The sequence below is a fragment of the Manis javanica genome, chromosome 5, assembly GCF_040802235.1.
Source record: "Manis javanica isolate MJ-LG chromosome 5, MJ_LKY, whole genome shotgun sequence".
NCBI classification, from domain to species: Eukaryota; Metazoa; Chordata; class Mammalia; order Pholidota; family Manidae; genus Manis; species Manis javanica.
The window spans coordinates 166992372-167010775 of NC_133160.1; the positions used below are offsets into that span (position 1 = coordinate 166992372).

General features: G+C 42.4%; 1 protein-coding gene and 1 long non-coding RNA gene across 4 annotated transcripts in view; one reads left to right on the plus strand and one right to left on the minus strand.

Moving 5' to 3' along the window:
- The window catches only part of CLNK (cytokine dependent hematopoietic cell linker), a 195571-nt gene extending 183631 nt beyond the window's left edge, over positions 1-11940 (plus strand). For all 3 annotated transcript variants that reach the window (XM_036990849.2, XM_073237838.1, XM_036990850.2), the window contains 2 exons: positions 3305-3460; positions 10701-11940. In XM_036990849.2, coding sequence (XP_036846744.2) covers positions 3305-3460; positions 10701-10847 — 303 coding nt within the window. In that variant the 3' untranslated portion in view covers positions 10848-11940. The remainder of the gene's footprint in view (positions 1-3304; positions 3461-10700) is intronic.
- LOC140849665 (uncharacterized) overlaps positions 1-18404 on the minus strand; it is a 123343-nt gene that overhangs the window by 84605 nt on the left and 20334 nt on the right. The window lies entirely within an intron of this gene.

The following is an 18404-nucleotide window of genomic DNA, read 5'->3' on the forward strand; positions in this document are numbered from 1 at the left end:
CATCTCAATGTATGTACCCACAACTCACATACTGGCTCTTAACACATCTCAAAAGTAACATGCTACATGCCTGCTCCTATTTCATTGGCCAACGTCACACAGCTAGACCTAACTTCAAAAGGGATGGGAAGTTCAAACCTACCATTTGACCACAAAGAGAGAAAAACTAGAATATTTGCGATCAGATCAAATGACTACTGCAACCATCATCACAAGAAGCAAATCATTATTTGCAACTACTAAAAAGAACCATTCTATTATGTGCAGAGAACCATACTAGATCATTCAGAAGCGATAGGCTTTCAAGACTGATGCAACATCAAAACCCATCCTTAACTAACCAGCACAGAGGTCACTACTGAGTGAGGAAGTACAAAAATGAATAAGTAAGCTAATTATTAGTAGATGGTCAAATACATGATAGGTCCCCAATAAATTTTAATAAAACCTAGCTCTCAGTCTTGATATAAAATTAAATAAGATAAATTATATGTAAATTGCTAGGGTAAACAGAATAATACCCCCCGCACACAAGATGTCCACATTTAAACCCCAGACCATGTCACCTTACATGGAAAAAAGGAATTTACAGATGAGATCAAACCAAGATTCTTGAGACAGGGAGATTATCCTAGATTATCTGGGTGGGTTCAATATAATCACATGAATCCTTATGAGGGAGGCAGGAATGCCAGAGTCACACATGGTGGAGGGGAGCATAAGTCAAGATGATTGGCAGCCCCTAGAAACTGGATAAGGCAAGGAAACAGACTCTTCCCTAAAGCCCCACCCACCCACCCAAGAAAAGGAACACAGCCGTGATGATGCCTTGACTTCCAGATTTATAGGACAATAAAATGAGTTTTAGGTTACTCAATTCATGGTGATTTGTTATGGCAGCAGAAGGAAACTAATATAGTGGCTAACAACGTATCTTGAACATATTAGGAATAAATGGAACTATCTCATTTTCTAGATGAGGAAACTGGGGCTAAGGTCTCCACCACAATGTGGAGAAAGGGGCAGCCCCGGACCCAAGAGCAGTGCTGTCTTCACAAAATCCCAGCTGCCTCTAGTAGCCACTGTAGTTCTTTGGGCGATGCATTGCCTCTAGGACCCTCTCTTTCCTTGCCACAAGGAATCCCGCTAGGGCTGACCTGTGCCGGGTAGAACAGTGGAGTGGTGGGGCCAGCTCCAACCTGGCCTCTTCTTGGCTAACCAGCACCCAGTGAACCATTGCACTCTTTGAACCTATTCCCCAACAAAACAACTGCTCTTAGGAGACCTGCTTCCAGGAGCCGCTGTGCGGATGGTGCTAGAAGAGCAATGCATACATCACATAATGCCCTCCTGGCAACATGTGGATGCTCAGCCAATGCTCCTGTCGCTCCCCTTCCACACGCCTGCTTCTGGTTCCCCAAAAAGCATCGAGAGAACAATCTCAGTTAAATGACTTCAGATTTTCTATTTTGTTTCCTACGCCATCTCAGTTTTGTCAAAATGTGTTTCCCACATATGAAAGATAATTTAATTTAGATCTTGCCCAGAGTCATTATGACAGACATGTTGCAGAGTTTCAGATGATAAATCCAAAAATTGGTCATGCACCTTGGCCTCCTCTCCATTTCTGAGCTTTGGCAACGTCCTGTGCTTGAGTCATGAGACTTCAATTACGGCTGAATTTAATTTCTTAGGCAGAACAAGTTTTAGAAAATTCCTCAATCCCACATTATATACTCAGAGGCTGGTATATTTAAAAAGCAAGAACTTGACATTTAGCTATTCCATTGATTAGTTGTGACACATTAGGGGTGTCACTTAAGCAATGGGGCCCTAACTCCCTTATATGTAAAATGGGGATAAAATAACTCCTCAAATTATACATTAAGATCAAATGAAATAATATATGCGAAGTGCTTGGCATCTTGAGGACAACTCTCAATAAACCTTAGCTGCCAGAATGTTTATAACATCACTATAATTTCATAGTATTATTTGTAAAGTTTATGTATTTATAGTATTATTATATAGCATTATAACCATTATATATACCAATACCTGTAATATCTATAAATATTATAGACTATATAGACACTAAATATAGACTATAAATAATTATATAATGGCTATAAATATAAATTATTATATATAATATCTATATAAAGAATAAATAGCACTTCACACATCTAATTTGATCTATTCTTTATAGATCTATCTGTTCTTTCCACATCATTTATAACCATCTATACAATAATCTATACACTATAGTTACAGACTTCTCAGTACTATTCATCATATAAATGACACGACATAGCCACAAAACTAAGCCTTGGAGGTGCGTCTATGCATGGCAGCATTGCCCCAGTTCTTAGCCCTTTACGCCCAGACGCTCACCCAGAGCGCACCTGACCGCTTCTGCTCGGTGTAATTGCCTCCTCGCGGCCCTCAGACCGTTTCACACCGCTGACCTGGAGACCCTCCACTTCCTCCCTTGGCCTCCGGAACACTGAAGCTTCTGGGGGTCCTTCTCCCTCTGACCTCCTAAATGCCGCTTCTGTCCCCTGTCCCTCACTCTCTGCTAGCCTTCACCTCACCCGTGGCTGTGTTTTCTCCTCCCTCAGAGAGTCTCCCCACTCATTTTGGTATCCGTGACTTGGAAGCCCCATGTCTCTTTTGGGGACCCTAATCCCATATTGACGTCTCTCCACACAGAGGCCTGATTTATCATACAAAAGCCTCTCCTGCTCCAGGCCTGCGGCGGCTCCCACTAGAACAATACCTGAGCGTCAGGCAGAACAGGAAGCATATGAACACAGGCAGATGAAGGCAAGCACACCTGGCAGGGGCAAGAGGGCCACTCCATGCAAAGGGGGTGGCCTGTGCAAAAGCTGGGGGCGCCAAAGCAAGATGGTGCCTTGGCGAAATATGGCTTTTTGCCGGAGCCAGGACGCAGGGGCGGGAGACCACAGGAGTGACCAGAGACGACCGCGAGACGGGTTGGTGCATTTACCCACGAACGTCATGCTAAGGGTGTAGGCATGACACAGAGGACAGTAGCGGATGATGGAGAGCTTGAAAGGAGGGAGTGCGCATGAATGGTACACTTCCCAGAAAATAGCAAGGACCCTTGCACATTCGCACACTCAGGAAATAGCTCCCGAATTAAAGTGAATGAAGAACTGGTTTCCCAAAAACTAAAGTCAGTCGGGAATCCCACACCCATAAGCATTACTGCTGCCGACACGGGTAGGTGGGGTGCCGGCAAGCCTGAGAAGATGATCGATCATTCTCGTTTTCACTGCAGGACGGCACTTTCTTGGTTCGGGACTGTTCTGCTAAATCCAGAGCAGAACCCTATGTTTTGGTCGTGTTTTATGGGAACAAAGTTTACAATGTGAAAATCCGCTTTCTGGAGAAGAATCAGCAGTTTGCCCTGGGGACAGGACTCAGAGGAGATGAGGTGGGTATTACCTAACTGCTTCCCTCTTCCAGGCTAAAGACAGCAAATAAGAGGACAGCTGGGAGTATGCTGGCCAAGTCTAGGCCCCATACCCTATGCCTGCAGGGTCGGAGAAAAGAGGGCCACCCTGGAGGTGGAGAGTGTCACCTACTCCTGCCAGCTGCCTTCCACGGCACCACCGTGCTTGTCTTAAACTCAGCTCACTGGGATGGTAGCCGGTCCCGACTGTTCCATGCATCCTCTGTCCTGCTTTGCCCATGAAGGAAAACTCATTCTGCAAGACACATCTAAATTCTGCCTCCCAGAACCTCCTGTCGATGTTAATGCCACAGTCCTTCCCACCCAGTGCTGAGCTCCCGCGGCAGGCATCTCGGGCAGTATCTGTCAGCAGTAGCAGTTGGTAGGTTTGTGCAGCAAATAGAATGTGAGCTGAGTTACAGCATTCAGGGCTCGGTACCAATCTGGGGATGGGTGGCTGGGTGAAAGACCCAATCAACTAAAGCATTCATTAATATCCATATAAATAAATCAAACAGAAAGGGGAAAGATGATTGATTTTCACTGTTTATAGTAGACCTGGTCTGTCTACATTATCTCATTTTAATCCTCAACTCCTTGATACATCGATTCCTCCTATTTTAGATGTAGGGAAACTGAGGCTCAGAAAATTAAGAAAATGGCTAAAGATGCACAGGTAGTAAATGAGAGGGCAAGGAGAGGCTATGCTATGAACTCCTCTTGAAAGGAGGGAGGGAAGAAGGAAGGGAGGGAGGGCAGGGTTCAAGTTGTGCGCCACTGTTTGCTAAGTATGTGAGCTCAGGAGAGTCGCTTCACTTCTCTGGGATTTTGTTTCCTCAGATGTAAATGTTCAAGTCTAGACCTTATAATTTAGTGATTCTCATTTAGCATCCCCAGACCTTAGTTTATCTGTTGGTTTATATTATGGGCTGAACTGTATCCCCAACCCAAATCCATACATTGAAGCAGTAACCCCCAATGAGGTCACACCTCAGAATGTGACTGTATTTGGAGATGGGTCTTTAAAGAGGTCCTCAAGGTAAAATGAGGTCATTAGGGTGGACCATAATCCAAATGGCCGGTGTCCTTATAAGAAGAGGAGATCAGGGCACATGCACAGAGAGAGAAGATTACATGAGGATACAGGAAGGAGACACATCTACACACTTGCCTACCCACCAAGGAGAGAGTCCTTTGGAGAAATCAACCCTGCCGACACCATGATCTTGGACTTCCAGCCTCCAGACCTATTACAAAATAAATGTCTGTCATTTAAGCTCTCCCCACCCAACCCCCCACCACAGTACTTTTAAAAGAAGCCCAAGAAAACTAATACGGTGTGAAGCCTGAAATGTCACACAAATATCTATTGCTCTTCAATAGATATCAAAATAGGGAACATTGCCAGGGCTGCCAGAAGGGTCCAGGTAGGCCTGTGTGTGAACCCCTTAACAGCTGCTGAGTGCAGATTCCAGCTTAAACCCACTGTCCGACCCAGAGCCCTTTGCTGAGAATGACATGTGGCTGGAGAGGTATGACCCACCCAGCATGGGATCAGTTCACCAGGCTTTGCCACAGCCTGGGAGAGTTTTGGCCTAAATGAGAGCATGAGTGAATGCATAGATTAATACAAAAATCTGCTAAATACAGCATTAATAAGAAAGTGTTCATTCAAAACTAAAGTAGCCAGTTTTTTCCCTTTGTGCTGAGGATTAGTGAATTAATGATTGTAAAGCACTCAGAATACTGCCCAGAGCACATCAAGCCCACAATAAATCTTAGTCATTGTATTTTCGTTATTATGACTGAGTCGTTGTGAAACCTAGGACATTGTACCTCTCATCTCGATACTTATGGCTAAAGGACTTCCACGTCAGTTTCCTTTTATCCTTCTATATCTTCTTCAAGCTCACAGAATTTCTCTTTTTTTAAAAAAAAAAAAAAAGGCTTTCTATGACTTAACTATTTGGGACAAAGGATTCATTTTCTTTAAAGAATACAGAAAATGGAAATCAGGTGCCCTAACATGTGCGGGACCCCCTGGAGTTGCTGGTTAATTTGCTCTCTCCTTTGGTCTTTGCCAAAGCCCCAGGGAAGACGTGTTGTTCAACTCCTTTTACGAGTGAGGAAACAGACCCCAAGAGGTTACAGCTTCTTTTTTCCCCCACATGTCATACTTTGGGCTGCCAATAAAAACCAGGAAGCAGCAGCTCTGTGATGCTATCCTAATAATGTTTAATCAGCTTGCCAGCCAGATCAGTGACAGCCTCAGCAGGTGAGCAGTTCTCATCTATGGCATCCCATAGATTAAAGCATCAGCTTCCAAGGGAGATGCTCAAATTATTGTCACCAAGCACGCCTTGCAGATTCAAATGCCTATTTGAAGAAGACCTTTTTTGGTTATTGCAGAATTTTCTCCTCCCATGCATCTGCCAAGCAAGAGTTCTCTTTTTGTCTATTTATTTAACCTACCTATGTTTACTATGCACAGGCACTATTCTGTGCAATTAACAATTGCTCTTTAACTTGATGTAACTCAGATCCTCAGAGCAACCCTGTGCTGGTAGGTGCTGTTGACATGTCCATTTAACTGATGTTGAAACTGAGGCACAGTAATTTGAAGTGGCTGGTCCACGGCCACAGCTAGTACATGGCAAACCTGGAGCTCAGTGTAGTCACTAAAATTATTGGCGTCCTCACACTGTTTCAGACAACATCATGACCAAACGCAAACAATCCCCAGCCTGCTTAAAAACAGCCCAGTTGAAAAATAGCTAACACTTACACGCAGCTTACTGTGTGCTAAGCACTGGATGAGAAATGACAATGTATAGGTGGCCCTTCCTGCCTTTCCCCTGAATGAGCCGAGCACTGGTGCCAGGAGCCCGGCATGTTGATTGCTCTCAGTTTCCTCCTGCCTGTCACAGGCCAGCCCTTTGTCCTGCTGAGGAAGAATCTCCCATCTTCTAAAAAAGGTAGAAGAATCTGGAACAGCAAGGCTCTGCTAAATGCAAGCCACCTGCTAGCGGCTCCATCTGATGCTTGAATAAAGAAATACCATCTCAGTCTGACTCCCCGGGACAAACATACTGAGATGAGACACAGGGTTTTCAAGGATAATTGGATTTTGTGTGGTTTCTTGGCTGCCTCGCAAACTTAAGAATTTAACCGCACATACAGTGCAGCGACACCTGTCCCAAGGGAGGTAGTTTAAGTGTAAGATGAGATGATGTAAACAGAGTGCTAGACACACAGAGCCAGCTGCTTAACAGGTATCGGTTTCCATCTTCAACGGTTCCTGAAAGTGCTTCCCTGAGGGGTTTCCCAGGCATGGGAAAGGCAAAGCTCCCACTGGGATGTGGGACCTGCAGGAGCAGGCTGGACCAGGCCCTGGGAAAGCACCGCCGGTCCGCACTCCTCACAAGCACAGAAGGCGAGCGAGCCCACATATGCCCGCGAGGAATAAGCCTGGGAAAGCCCACCTTGCTGCTGCATGTTAGGTATTTAGGTCATTCTTTTAGCCACATGCCTAGAAACTCAGATTTAACAAGAACCCAGAGTCTTAATTTCCTGAGGCTGCTGTCACAAAGTGCCACAAACACGGTGGCTTACGGCAAGAGAAACATATTCTCTTGCAGCTCTGGAAAAATCCGAAATCAAGCACAGCAAAGCGGTCCTGGAGGTCCTGGAGAGGATCCTTCCTCAGCTCTCCCAATTTCTGGAGGTGGCCAGCAGACCTTGTCTTCCTGCTCTGGCCACTTGACTCCGATCTCTGCCTCTGTGGCCACTCTGCCCCCTCCTCTTCTCTGAATGAACCTCCCTCTGCTCCTATCTTACAAGGATACAAGTGGCTGCTTTTAGGGATAACCTAGGATAAACTCTTCCTTCCAGACCCTTAAGCCCTTAACCCCATCTGTTGTCATGTTAAAAAATATTCACTCTTTTGATGTATAACATAATATTCACGGATTCCAAGGACTAGGGCGTGACATATCTTTGGGGGACCACCATTCAGCCCCCTGCACCATTTGCTTGGTTATTGACCAAGCATTCATTTTATGCCTACACTGTGCTAGACTCAATACTCCATTTTGGGGCTACAGAGTGGAGTAAGGTGGAGTCCCCAATATCCAGGGGCTACCCTGCTAATCTGTGTCGGTCTATACATGTACCTAAGCAGGAGTGAGACGGGGAATATTTAGCAGCTGACAGAATATCACCCCTGGCCAGCCAGTGAGGCACCTGCCATTAATAAACCTTCAGAGCTTTACCTGCTACCAAACATCAACCTTGCATCTAAGTTTCAGAAACCACGTTTGTCAACATTCTGTGAAAGTTCATGGAACGGAGGAATTTCCATCATCAGACTCTTCCTTGCCCTGCAAATGTTTATGATAAGCTGCTAAAAATTTTGATAGACGTTTACTTGACAAATTAAACTCTGAAAACCAGGAGACAGAGACAAACCGCTAAGCCATGGCTTGGCTCTCGCGTCCCCTCTCTGCTTCTCTCTCCTCTCTCTCCTTTTACATCTCTCACTTTCTTTTTCTCTCTTTTCTTCTTTCACTCCCCTGTGTGTACCAACCAAATTGACTTACCTTTCCAGCAGTGAAACATTGACTACAGTTAGTATAAAGGCCAAACACAGAAGGTTTTGACAAACGTTAAGATCTAATATTAGGATGATGTTTGCTGTCCTCCTAAAAAAAAGTCATTCAAGAGAAAAATAAGAGCTTAAATATAATCTTTTTTAGAAGTCTCTTTCAGGTAATACATCAGCTGCAGGCCTATCGTTACAAGTGCATAATAAGAAATGACAGTATGATTTATTGCTCCTGCCTTGCTCCCTACGACTTATTAAAATTATAATTTCATATAAAATATCATCCATATAGTAGATTATTAAAACAATGAACATTGAACTCATTATTTCTAGGCCATCCTAAAGAAAGCAGGAATGAGAATACAAAGCAAGCGTTTCCCTCTGGAGATTAATACCAGAAAAGAGAATTTCTTTTGTGCTATGTGGGTTAACCAATTTTGTGCAAGAGTTCTGCATGAAAAGTTTCTTTTCATTAATCACTTAGTTTTGTCAAGTACGAAGAAAGAGAAAGAAAGGCCTGCACTTCGTGTATAACTGGAAATGAAATGCAAAAATGTCCTTTCTCCCCAAACACTTACAATGAGAGTCCGTAAACTTCTCTGGTGAAGTCGTTGCTCTTTCATCCTGTTCTCAGCAAACCTAGAAAGAGGAGGTCACAGCCATGACTGACACTCACTGGGCACTCCCTGCATACTAAGCTCTTCCAAATGCTGTATATGCACCACCTCAATGAATCCTCACCATGGCCCTCAGAGGACGCCCCAGCATTACCATCAGTGTTTGGAAACAGACATCCTGAGACAGAGAGTCAAAGAACCTTGCCCAAGGTCACACAGCTAGAGGGTGGGGAGGGCCTAGCTTGGAACTCAAGCAAAAGGCCTCCACAGACTCTTCACTTATAATTTCTGTAGCAGAGCAATTAATTTTCCCATTGGACAACTGGGAAACCACCTTCCTTCACAGGAAGTAGGAACAGATATTTATTGCATACCTGTTAGGGCGGACAGATGGGATATCTCATTGAAAACTCTGCCACAGATCAGTGACAGACAGGCTCAGAGGGGCAAGTCACTTACAGATTTAATCAAGACTCTTTAAGTGTGAAAAGACACACCCACCTCACAGGAGCTTAGGTGGGAGCGAGGAGTCTGTTGACTCAGTCACCAGGAAGGACAGGAAGGGAGTAGGTCCGGAGACTGGTCAGTGTCAGGAGCATCACCATCCCATGCGCCTTCCCTCATGGTTTTCCACCCACATGATGCCTGCCACACGCTCCCCGTGTGGTGGGAAGGAGGAGGCAGCCGCGGCAGTCACAGGGTTTCAGTGAGGTGCTCCCTGAGGAAAACAGAGTCCCCTCCCAGCAGCCGTGCACAGCCCTGAGGGAGGCCCCTGGGTTCTAGCCTCAAGCTGATGATTCTCTCAGCACAGCATCCCTAAGTGAAATGACCTGCCTGTTCAGGAAGCTCTTTTTCCCATCTGAATGCCATCCATGAGGTCGGGGACCTGACAATCCCCTTGCGGGTGGCTGTCCCTAAGGCCTGTGAGCATTCTGGGCTGGGCTGTCCTGCACAGACGGACCAAAGCAGAAGCAGCCATCCCCAGCAGCCCCCCTTGTCTGGCTGGGTGGTCCCTCTCCTGATCTGATGGAATACCAGGATCACAAGCCATAGACAAGGTGCCATAAAGGAAGGGACAGGCATGTGTCCAGAACAGGCAGGCTCCCCTCCTGGTCCTGGCCGTGCGGCTGTGTGAGCTCTGAGTAAGTCAGCGCCTGTCTCTGGGCTGCAGCTTCCCCAGCTCTTCAGGGAAGGCCATCCTACCTGCCATGCTCACCTCCCAGATGGCTGAGGAGGATCAGCCTTGGCTGAGGCCCGCAGGCAGGCTGAGCCAGCTCCTGCTACTTAGTGACCAAAAGTCCTTTCAGGAACTCATCCAACCCAGCTAACAGGAATCCCTGGCTGCGCCCGCAGGTTTCCAACACCTCTTTGCACATGCGTCTTTCTCCTCTTACCATTCTTATTAAACCCTCCCTGACCATTCATCTAGAATCACCCAGAATGTACAGCCCATGTCAGTTCTACATCTTCCACAAAGCACTTCCTAATCCCCCCTAACCTTGAAATAATCTTACTCTCCCTTACGCCGCCATCTCATTTTTTTCTATACGTCTCTAGAAACATAAAAAGCCATCTCTTTATTTCACAAGCAGCCCAGGGAAGGAAGCTAAACCCTCTAAGAACTACCAATGGCCCTGTGGTTATCCTTGCTCTGTCTGACTCTACTCAGATGTGCCAGGATAAGAGGGCTTCACGGAGGAAAAGGTCACAGCAAGCCTTTCCCACCAAGTCACTAAATGAAGACCAAGTCTTGATCTGCTCACTTTTGGTCACCTCAAGCATCTTTATTCTCCCTCGTTGTCTTACCATTCTTATCCTTCATCCTTCAAAACCTTGTTTGCCACATCCTCTTTTATTTTCTTAAATCATTTTCCAATACACCTTTACAATCCAAAACATTTCAAATGACTTACCCTCCTCCCTAAGTAAAAGGCAATAGGCTGTACTTCAAGCTAGAGACACAAAGGATCCTTACATTCTAATTTTCTTCTCTTTATTTCAGAAGTTCAATTCAGTAGAAGACATCATTGAACACTACAAGTATTTTCCCATCATACTAGTTGACGGGAAAGATAAAACTGGAATCCACAAGGAACAATGCTTCCTGACTCGGCCACTCCCTTTCAGCAGACACCTCTCTCCTTGGTAGCCTGAGCTTGGTTTTATCTTCAGTTCAGTGCATCCAGCGCTCCCATCATTATTCATTTATTTCAAAAGGTTTTCTGTGGCTTTAAGGGATTACTTTGCCTTATAGTAAAGAAAAGCATTCTGTAATGAAAAGTGGAAAATCAATCATGGTTTTGAAAGTTCAAACTACAGAAGAAGTATTTATAAGATGCAAAAATAAAAGCTACCTTTTAAAAAAAAAACATCTGCTGAAGAACAAACTATAGGCTTAATCATTATGCTCAGGTGACAGATGAGCAACAAAGGCTACAAGAAGCTGTTGCTCAAATGTTCACAGCTAGTTCACGACAGGCCTGTGTAAGATTCCCAAACCTATGCTCTTTAGAGGACCTGGCCCTGACTTCCTTTATTTCAGAAATGTTTGGACGTGTGAATTTACAATGTTTTTGTGATTCCTTATGCTAAAGATATTGCTGAATGTTAGCTCCTCTGGACATTCACTTATAAGGAAGGAATGTAGCAGGAAAATAAGAACACTGGTGAATATCACTGGAAAGACAGGAATCAGAAGGGCTTCAGTGCAGTGTGGAAAGGCCATAGGACCAGTCTCTTGCACAGTCTGTTTAGAGTAGCTTTAAGACAAATGGAATTAGCTGATTCATAGTAAGGGACTAAGCTTACATGGAAGTAAAATGACAATTTCTTTTAAAATTCCAGTTGTGGACTTCCATTCAAAGGAGAAAAGAACTGCCCTCCAATTAGTACTGTCTTGCAGGAACCTTGCTCCCTTCATGGTACTGTGCCTTCTTAAGGCTAAGAGGATCTCATTTCATTCCTGTTTTATAGTACAAAAGAGAAAACAGAGGCTCAAAGAGGTTACTGATTTTCCTCAATATGAGAGTGCAGATTTTTATCCACTTTGCCTGGCTCTATCCAAGTACATCTTCCCAGGTACACTATGAGACTGTACAGTCAAGTTGAAAAGCTAAATTAAAGAGAGACACACACACAATTTGAAAATAGAGATTAACCCACATTAAAATATATAAATAAACTCTTGTAGTGGAATAAGTTAAGCAAAAAAAAAAAAAAAAAAGAGTTTTGGGTGAAATTAATATACATAATGACTTCAAGTGTTACCAAAGCCCACATGTGAAATTTATGGAGTATTTATGTAACTGTAGCTTTAATGCAGAACTAAAACCAAAATCGAATCAGAAGGCAAGACATCAGTTAGAAGACAGTAATGAAAACAATACAACTAATGTTCAGGATTATCACTTGTCTAAAAATCAGATGACAAGGGCTCTGGGGGAACTGTTAGCAGCCAGAAACCCACCAGCCACTGAACGGGCTGCCTTTTCACAAAGTCACAGTGAAAGAATGATGCTAAGTCAGATCAGGAGCAGCGAGAAGAAGCTCTCTGGACAGTGGGAACACTTGATACCCGACTGAGCCTGCCTTCCGGTACGCCTGCACAGGATACCATATGAACCAGGAGACAAGAGTGTTTACATTGGAGGTTGGCTGCTAAGGAGCACACTTCTCAGAGCTGAAGGCAGTATGGTTGCTGGCCACTTTCAACTGGTCAAGCAAACCCAGGCCAGCCTGGAAACACTCTGCAGAGGCCACAAGTTTGTGTGCAGGAAGAATCTGACCCTCACTCTAGGGGGCTATTAGGAGATTACTGAGACCTCTGATTCACTTGTGCATGGGGCATGCCTTTCAATGCCGTCTTCTCAGGAAATGTTTCTGGGTCTCCTCAAACGTTGTTGTTGAAGTAGATGAACATCAGGTGGTGGTTAGCATTTTATGAGGCTCATATTTTTTAAATGCTTTATTTCCTCATATTCATAAATGCATGATATGCAGCTCAGAGGGGAAAAAGAAGTAGAAATCAACCATCATAAAAGGCCCACAATACTTACACATATGAAAAATCTCTGAAAAGAAATACCAAATTCACAATATTGATAGGGCTTGCTTTAGATGACTGGGGTTTGAGGGACCATGTTAGCTGGATCTTCTGGAGCTCAGCTGCCAGGACAGGAGTTAGAAATGCAAACATCTGTTGGAGGTAATAATGCCTGAGAAAGATAAGGGAGAAGGACCAGGGCTGGGAAGGGAGCCTCTGGGCCAGTCCATTGGTGAGATCCGGAGCAAAGATTGCCCATAGAGGAAAGCGTTTGGGCAGAAATGCCAGGCCTTAGTACACACCCATGCTAAGTCACTGCCAAAGGCTCCCCAGGGAAAGCAAAGCCATGAGCTGCAGCTGGAGGCTGGCACTTTTTGATGAGCAAGTTCCTTCAAGGGAGACCCAATGGCCTATGCACGGTGCCAGCCACTGTGACATTTGGGTTTTCAGTGGAGATTGTAATTAGGATACCTTCCTTGTAATAGATTACCAAAGCATGAGTATATATAAATTTTAATTGTACTTGATTCTTACAACAGTTCTGTAAAGAAGGCAGGGCAAGTATTCTTAACCCATTTTATAACTGAGGAAACTGCCTCCTTGGCCAGAATCTTAGTGACATAGTCATGGCTGGAACCAAGGTCTTCATACACAACCCTCCTATTCAGTTTCTAGCTGTCCATTCGATCTGCCATGGAGAGTTCAATGATTTGGGCTTGGCTTGCCAAAATTCTAAAGGGTTTTAATCCCTTTTCAACTATTATTTCATTTTCAGTTGAAAAGTGTTACTTGATCCATAGCCTCAATAGAGCGGTGGAATTTTAGCTTTATCTGATTATAGAATCTATGCATTCAAGATTATTTCTTTTTGACTAAATAATTCCCACTCTAGATCAATTTATATCTTCCTCATCTTTAATAATGTCTTGTTATAAGCACTTGTTTGCATCCTGCATATGTATTCATTGCCAAGCTCTCTTGTAAATGTTGGAATTATCATGGTGAATCAAGTGGGAGAAGCAGACAACAAATAAGTATATAATAAATAAAATGACCTAAGTTGCTTTCCCATTACTTTGTTGTATTTCCATTTAAATACCTATCCCTGAGTGCTTGTGAATGACACCAACATCAGATATTTTGATAAAGCTTACCTGGGATGGCTTTCTAAAGTGTTGAACCAGAAATTTTAAACTTTTCCAAATTTACTTAATGGAAAATTCCCCTCTTAGATACATGTGAGTGTGTGGGTGTGTTTGAGCAACCACATCATAGCTGAAATCAATTAAGTCTTCTGCTGTAATTACCATAGAGGGAACAAATTTCACCCTTTTGTCAGATTTATCCCATACATGTACACATTTTTATAAGATGGTCCATACTGTACATGATTAGCATTATATTTGTGTGTCTGTATTTTTATCCTGAGTAATATTTGTTCTAGCTAAGCATATTTACTTTCTTCCAACATTCACAATTTATAGCTGTACTAACTTAAATGAAAGCAAATAAGTAATTAAATGTCATACCATCTCTGTAGCTGAGTATTAAAGAAAGGAAATCAAAATGTAGTTTAATTTTGTTTGTTTTGTGCCCTGTTAGCCCTAAAACCCTTTTGGAGTCATATTTGGGGTAAGTTTATAACAAAATTTCTAGAACAATTTTGACAGATGACCACTAGCACATGCTAGATTTGAGGGAACAAGATGAAAAAGACCTGATGCCTGCGAATGAGCACTAAGAACCTAACAGGTAAGATAATATGTGTGATTAAAGTCATGCAAGGCAGAATAATAGATTTGCTAGTTCTCTCCCTGTACCACCATAGTATTGGTTGGTGGGCAGAAATGGACGTGTGGGAGACGGTCAGTCAGTGAAAGCTGCCCAGGGGAGATGTTCAAACAAAGAGCTGAAGGGTGCCCCTAGAATGTAAGCTTTAGAGGTATAAATACTTAGTCTATTTTTGAGCACTCTTGTCTTTAGGGCACTATTCTAGGCCATTCTAGCCACCAGTCAAGCAGTGACTTCACAGTGAATGGGCAAGCAGACACAGTTTAGGCAGCATCTGTGGGCCAAGGCCAGATGATTTACTAAATGCTCTGGGGAACTTGGCTTATTATATGGGGAAAAATACAATCCTATCTCTACTTTAAGTCATATACAAAAATAAATCCTCCATGGATCAAATAGCTAAAAGTGAAAAGCACACTTCAAATTGAGTCTTGCATTTTCTTCCAATAACTTTTATGACTGGGATGGGGAAAGAGTTCTTCAAATAGAAAACATGAATCATAAAGGGAAAGATGTAGGACTCACTACAACAAAATTTAAAATGTTTGTACAAGTTAGACAAAGTGAAAGGCATTTAAACAAGTTAATATAAGTATGACAAAGGATATAATCAATTCACAGAAGAACGCTTTTAGCCTATAGGTTAGGACTTCCAGCCTTGCAATCACAACTAGACAGTGAGGAAATTAAAATCATGCAATGCAGAATAATAGATTTGGTAATTCTCTCCCTTGCACCACCATTACAAGGATGTCATAGACACTGTCCCAGAATGGAGCTATCTTTAAGGGCAAATGACATGGGGCCTAACAGAGCAGAACAGGAGATGGAAGTATGGGTTCTCTTGTCCCCAGCCCCACAGTACTGGACAGCAGACCCACTTGGAGGAAGACTTTAGCCAGAATGCTCAAAGGGAGGCTGAGGGACAGGAGAACCCCCATGAGAGTGGCAAGTGGGCTTCCTGCCTGTCTACTAGATGAAAGCAAAATGGACAAATGAACCCTAGGCCATTCCTCTGTGCTTATGGAGAGGCTTGTTGAAGCAAAGGGCACCTACCTAGGAGCTCCCCCACCACCCCTAGGCTTCACACTCATCTGACAGCTACTTCTATTTCCAGAGAAATGCTGATTAAAGTAAAAATTGCGTAGCACTTTTCACCCATCAGATAGGTCAAAATTAAAGATTTCAGATGATATCAAAAGCTGGTGAGGATGTACACAAATAAAAATTCTCAACCACTGGTTGGAACATGACTCAGTGCAGCACCTTGGAAAGCAATTAAACAATATTTAGTACAATATAAAATGTACATACCCACTGCAGTAAGAATTCCAATGAAAACATGGCTAAACATGAACTTATTTTTTTTCTCCCTCTGGAAAATTCACTATAATGACAATAAAGGAGATGAAATGGCAAGAACATAGGATAAAGGGACCGAAAGCAAATACAAAAGAAGAGAAATGTCAACAAGATTTTGGTGAAGGAAAATTAAATGGACAAATAGTAACTGAGTTAAGAAACTAGAAAAAGCTAAACTGTAAGCCTGTAAGGGGAAATTCAGCAAGAAACAAGCTCGTCCCTATTACAAAAATTGTAAAGGCTCAGAGGTTGGAGTCACCTTTACCCCGAAATGCTGGTATAGGGACTGAGGTGAAAGGGGTTGCATTCATGGTCATTATAAGAATAAGTTCCCAGGAATTCCACTTCTAGCAATTTACCCTAAGAATGTAACAGCCCAGTTTGAAAAAGACAGATGCACCCCTATGTTTATCGCAGCACTATTTACAATAGTCAAGAAATGGAAGCAACCCAAGTGTCCATCAGTAGACGAATGGATAAAGAAGATGTGGTACATATACACAATGGAATATTATTCAGCCATAAGAAGGAAACAAATCCTACCATTTGCAACAACATGGATGGAACTGGAGGGTATTATGTTCAGTGAAATAAGCCAGGCAGAGAAAGACAAGTACCAAATGATTTCACTCATATGTGGAGTATAAGAGCAAAGAAAAACTGAAGGAACAAAACAGCAGCAGAATCACAGAACCCAAGAATGGACTAAGTTACCAAAGGGAAAGGGACTCGGGAAGACGGGTGGGAAGGGAGGGATAAGGGTGGGGAAAAAGAAAGGAGGCATTATGATCAGCATGTATAATGTGGGGGGTGGGGGCACAGGGAGGGCTGTGCAACACAGAGAAGATAAGTAGTGATTCTACAGCATCTTACTATGCAGATGGACAGTGACTGTAATGGGGTTTGTGGGGGGGACTTGGTGAATGGAGGAGCCTAGTAAACATAATGTTCTTCATGTAATTGTAGATTAATGATAATAAAATATAAATATATATATATAATAATAAAAAGCATAATGAGACCCTAAAAAAAAAAGAAAGAAAGAAAGAAAAAGTTACAATCAACAGCCCTCCCATAGGACCCTGAGGCTTACTCAGCCAGGCTACCATCCCTTCCTCACCCTGGGATATATAATATTTTTCTCCAGAAAATACACCTCCAAAAAATATTTAGAATTAGGCATGGAAGATCCTGCTAAAAATAGGAAACATATGTTATGCTGAAAAATCAGTTTTAAATAAAAGTTTCATTCCCAGTGTTTAGAATCCCAGCCTCTCTTAAACATGTGGTTCCCAGGAGGACCAGAGAGAATCAGCCCTAAACCAACAGGGCAGAGTAATTCTGCTACAGATACTAGCTTGGGTTTGACCCCAGCAAAAGAGTGAGATCCCCACTGTATCATGCTATACAGCTGGGTCCCACCCATGCACATACAGCTTACAACTTTTTCCCTCACTTTTAAATATAAACAGCTGAGACCTCTGAGAAAAGCTTTTAACATGAAAGCCATTAAGCAAAACCTAAAAGCCAGAAAAAGAAGGAGATGGGGGGAAACTTCAGGGAAAGATATAATGGGGGATGCTGAAGGAAACCACAAAGAGAACCAAAGCTAATATGATTGGAGAGATAAGACTGAAACCATGACATATGAATTGAATGCAATTTAAATATTCAGAACTAAAAGTTGAGAACATTAAATGAGAAAAAATAGACAAAGCACAATGACAGTTATAAATGTTAATCTGTATCTCTCAGAAACTTTAAGTAAGTAAGCAACTGTGAATAAAGCCACAGAAAATTTTAACACCACCATTAATCCACTAAGACTATCTGACAGTTTTTAGACTAGTTCGCTAAACAAATATAGAATACACATTTTTTTTCTATTCCACATAGAACATTCACCAAGAAGGACCATGTTCTGGGATCTAAAACAAGTCTCAGTTCATTTTAAAGAACTAGAAAAATGTAATTATATTTATATAATGTATAATTATAGAAAAATATAATTATAATATATAATATAATTACAGTCTCTTAGCCAGAAAAAGGAATTAAATTAGAAATAAATAGCAGTAAGATATCCAGGAAAACCTCCAAATATTTGGAAATTATGCAACAAATTTCTAAATTACCTATGGTCAAAATAAAACAAAAAACCTAAAATATTTCTAAAGGAATGATAATGAAACACAACACACCAAAATCTGAGAGCTATAGCTACCCTTTAAATATAATGATTAAAATAAGCATTCATACGCTAAAAGCCTTAAATGTTTATATTAGTAAAGTCATAATCAAGTGTCTAAGTTTCCACTTTAAGCTATAAAGCATGAAGTAAGCCCAAAGCAAGTAGAAAGGAAATAATAAATATACGAGCAAAAACCAAAGAAACAAGTAATAAAACCAACAAAGCCAAAACTTGGGGTTTTTTTAAAGATTAAGAAAATTAGTGAACAGCTAGCTGAAGTAATCAATAATACAAGCAAAAGAAAACACAAGTTACAACAA